At 37.0% G+C, this 4,587-nt stretch overlaps 1 protein-coding gene across 2 annotated transcripts; it reads left to right on the forward strand.

The window, feature by feature from the left end:
* Window positions 1-203: 203 nt before the first annotated feature.
* Window positions 204-4,276, forward strand: LOC311090112 (uncharacterized protein). 2 transcript variants are annotated; one of them, XM_084125253.1, is made up of 13 exons: window positions 204-723; window positions 1,043-1,068; window positions 1,247-1,331; window positions 1,465-1,555; window positions 1,884-1,972; window positions 2,284-2,411; window positions 2,607-2,658; window positions 2,796-2,893; window positions 2,987-3,123; window positions 3,197-3,262; window positions 3,365-3,411; window positions 3,494-3,642; window positions 3,719-4,276. In XM_084125253.1, exons 2-13 carry the CDS (start codon window positions 1,053-1,055, stop codon window positions 4,012-4,014), a joined length of 1,254 nt encoding a protein of 417 aa, XP_083981379.1. In that variant the 5' UTR covers window positions 204-723; window positions 1,043-1,052; the 3' UTR covers window positions 4,015-4,276. The 2 variants fall into 2 exon arrangements, with proteins under 2 accessions (XP_083981379.1, XP_083981380.1); XM_084125254.1 differs by lacking the exons at window positions 204-723; window positions 1,043-1,068 and having other exon boundaries at window positions 1,098-1,331.
* The last annotated feature ends 311 nt before the right edge of the window (window positions 4,277-4,587 follow it).

Consider the following 4,587-nt stretch of genomic DNA (forward strand, 5'->3'; position numbering starts at 1 on the left):
TAATGATGATGATGATGATGAATAATCCGGGTGATGCAGGCGGTGGCGCAGGGACTTTGATGGTCAGACACGGAGTGATGGATGAAGTGCAGCGTGCTCTGATGAGTGATGACGTGATCCAGACATGAAACGTAATCCAACAAGACGCGAAACCGGAACTCAAGACGGGACACGAGTACGGTGTACATTTTAGGACATCCTCAGACCTCGTACATAGGAAGACAAGGCATCATGCCTCAGACTAAAAGGCTTCAGTCATTGAACAAAACGGCATCGCGCCTCAGACTGAAAAGCTTCAGGTCTCAGGAAAAACAATGTCAGGTGTCAGGTCTCGTACAATTAGGCATCAGACGAAACAGCCTCAGACAAAAAGGCATCAGACATAAAGGCATCGGACGAAACGGCATCGGACATAAAGGCATCAGACTAAAAGGCATCGGACTAAAAGGCATCGGACGAAACGGCATCAGACATAAAGGCATCAGACTAAAAGGCATCAGACTAAAAGGCATCAGACATAAAGGCATCGGACGAAACGGCATCAGACATAAAGGCATCAGACATAAAGGCATCAGACTAAAAGGCATCAGACATAAAGGCATCAGACTAAACGGCATCGGACAAGACGGACTCAGGTGGAGTTTGGAGGTTCGCATTGCCCCGCCCCATGTGACGTCACACGTACGCGGTTCAGATCAGATACAACAACAGCTGATGGAGGAGGTAACCCGTCATGATATTTATATATTTGCTTTCATTAAATGTTTCACTAATTACGGTGTATACAGAAGATAACGTGCATTTCGCGAGTTTTATTTGCACGTTTAAAAAGTTAGATGACATATTTCAACTAGCTATAGCTAGTATGATGGCAAACTATCGATAGTTTTCACGATTGTGAAGTTAAAGCGTTGTTTCGAGCTATTAGACTGAAATCTCATTCTAATTTTTAATCTAACTGTATTAGTCTAACACTAACAGTTGTTGAATTAAACGATTTTGCCTGGTTCAGTCTTAAACTACATATTTGTGTGTGTTTCAGTCAATCAAGAATGGATACAGAGATAAGTATCCTGCATTTAACTTGTCTTGTGTGTCTAACTAAATATATTGTTATGGTTTAATTGCTAAATGGTATAGGCTACTATCATGTTCTGTTTGCTTAACTACAGAATGAATGTTGAAACTTACTTCAGAATAAAAAAATAAAAAAAAACGTACGTAATGTGCCTTAACTTATTTGTAGATGAAATGATAAAGTGTCTTTTTGACTGTGGCTTCAAACAAAGAGAAATGTGCTCTTTTCTTGGTGCTTCTGGATACAAAATCAGGTAATCTTTATGCTTAGTTAATGTTAATCGAACTGCAGTGCTCAGTACTGCTTTGATAATACTGATGTTAAATATACAGTGTATCCCAATACACATGAAAAATGTTTACAGCATTGTATTCTTTATCTTGCAGTGAAAGGCATCTAAGAAGATTACTTAAATCACTTGGTTTGAAACGGAGGAGTTTTGAAAGGCCCCATAATGAAATTCGCCAAGCTGTGATGGTAATGTATTAAAGCAGTGTTCCTCAGTGTCCCTGCTCCTGGAAAGCCACTTACCTTCAGATTTCAGTTCCAATCATTTTACAAAGCACCTGCAGCAATAAACTGCCTTAGGTTAAGAAAACCCTCATTGATAGTATTATCAAGGGTTTTCTTTCAACTGGACAACTGGTCAACTGTAATTTCTATGAAAACTCAAATACCTTGGTTCGTTGAATCAGGTGCATATTAAGTGGAGTTGAAACTAACCTCTGCAGGAAAAAGCCTCTCCCATAGCAGGATTGTCAACCTACATATACTGGTAATAATGATCCAAATAATATTTATTTAGAGTGAACTGAGGCACTGGTCACCTTGTCAAGGAATCCGTGCAATGCACAAACGGGTTCGTGATGTCAGAGGAATCCAGCCTTGCTACAGGTACCAATATAATAACCGTACTTTTTTAGATGTGGTCAAGATTGTGTTTTTAATTAAACACTTCATGAGTTCACACTTATATACAATTACAGGGGGTATGTAAATGGTTAGGACTAGAAGTGTGGAGAAGGGGTGGTGGGGGGATGCTGCTAAACTGTCAATGGATTGAGGTGAGACTGCTGAATATATATATACCTCTTATCATTGATTGCTGAGTGCTCTCCACTCGTGTTAATTATCTGAACGTGCTCCTCCCAAACTATGTTAATAAAACATCATTTAATGTGTTACTTTCTCTGTTATTTCTCTAGGAATGATGTGGCTCTAATAATGAGAGAACTTGATGGTAGTGGTCTTCTTAATAGATGTCCTGGGAAAAAAAGAATTGAACGTAGGAACTACTTCAGCCGTGGACCAAATTACACTTGGCATATTGATGGTAAATATTATTAAATATTAATAATATATACAGATATTAGTAAAGGGATAGTTAAGCGAAACTCTATTCCCAATGTCATTTAAAATCCATATTTTAAAAGTGAAGTGAAGCATGAACTAATTCGAAGTTTTCTGACTGATGTTTTGATTGAATAATAGATATTTATTGTGATACATATTTTATCATTTGTTATAGGAAATGACAAATTGAAATTCTTTGGAATCTGGGTACATCTTGGTATTGATGGGTACATTTAACAAATTTCATTGCCTTTTTTTGTAATTTTAGCCTCTGAGATGTAGTCTAATTTGTTACTTTTTTTGGTAAAAACAAGTCTATAGTTTTTTTTTTTCTTTGTTAATGTACTTGCAATTCTCTTCATAGATTTTCTAGGAAAATTATTTGGCTTAAGGCTGGCACCTCTAACCGACAGCAAACCTTCATTGCAAGGTACTTCTTTGATGCCATTCAGGAACACAGTGGTAAGTATATTTGATGTCTTACAATAGTCATGATAGGAGAGAGCTTCTCATATTTGTTCACAATATTAAAAAAATTACTTTAATTTACTATAGGTTGCCCACGATTCATAAGAGCAGACAGAGGGAAGGAAAATCTTCTCGTCGGACAGATGCAAGTGGCATTTCACTTCCGGGAGTCTAGTGATCAAGGACGAGACTCCTTCAGAGTGGGGACATCGGTACATAATCAGGTATGTGAGCATAAATGCAGATAAAATATATTTTTTGTCACAAGAATTAACACTTAATATTTTGTTTTATCAGCGAGCTGAATGCTTCAACAGTATGCTGAAGAAAACATGGATCAAAAAATGGCAGGTGACATTTGAGGTGAACTTTTTGTATATGAACTGGAATTATGGCAAATGATTATTGCTGCAAATTAAAACATTTTAGTAATTTATTTACCTTTATTCAAATTTGCATTTTCAGGCCATGATGCAGTCTGACATGCTCGATTTGGACAATCCTGTACACATGTAAGTTAAAATTTGTTGTCAGCCCTCATGTATCTGCTTATACTTTATGAAAAAATAAACAATACATGCTGCTAACCTACAGAAATTGCCTGCAATATACACACCTTCCCCTTCTTGAGAGAGAGCTGGACCTAGAGCAAAGACTGTGGAACACTCATGACATTCGCAAGCAAAGGAATGTTCCCGGTCCATTTGGGAAACCAGACCTTCTCTTTATTTCCCCACCCGAAGGTATGCATTTTATCTAAATTAAAATGGTTTAGAAAAGCAGCAGCAACTTGAAAAAGGAATTTGTATCTTCCTGCAGGATTTGCAGATATGCTCTGCAAAGTAGATGATGACCTCCTGCAGTATGCAGAACAGCTTGTTTGTGGTGAAGATGAGCCTTTGTTGGTGGCAAACGAAGCATTCCGAACAATATCTGAGGCTATTCTTCATGATACAAACTTCCCATCATCACCAGATGGGTCTCTTGCAGCTTATCTCATGATGGTCGAGAAATTCACCACAGTCCTTGAAACAAGAGGCATTTCCATTCCATCCACATTTGCAGAGGCTAATGAAATATACCAGCTACTGGCCAATGAGTCATGGACTTTGTAACTGCTTATCAAACCAAATTCACATATAGATGCCAAATGAATAAAAAAATGCTACAAGGATGTAAAACACTTTTAATGATGTGAACATGAATTTCAAACAAATAGTAAAACAAATGCATGTTAAGTTAAAGCTTTAAAAGCTTTTTGTTGATTTGACAGTGAAGGCAAGTCAAGTGAGTTGCATAACATTTGTTGTACAGTAAAGTATAATGTATTGGTGTTTCACATCGAAACAGTATCGATTAAACTGACAACATGAACATAACATGGAATTTTGTGTTAAGTTTTGTACATTCTCCTACACTCACTACCTAAAGTAATGAGTAAGTAAAGTATTTCAATGTTTATAGGTGGTTCAAACCAACAGTGTTAGAGAGAGAAGGACTATGCTTATAAATTTAAACATTTTACCAACAATGGTATTTCTAGAACAAACTGAAAAATAAATGTTACATTGTCCATGTACAGTATACTGAGGAAAAGTCTAACCTATGTTTGGTTGTGACAAACCATTATATTTACCATTTGTAACCATAACGGCTCTTTAAATCTGGCCCCTCCACTGTTTTTATGG

Source organism: Abramis brama (genome assembly GCF_963993115.1).
Source record: "Abramis brama genome assembly, chromosome: 9".
In the NCBI taxonomy this organism is placed as follows: Eukaryota; Metazoa; Chordata; class Actinopteri; order Cypriniformes; family Leuciscidae; genus Abramis; species Abramis brama.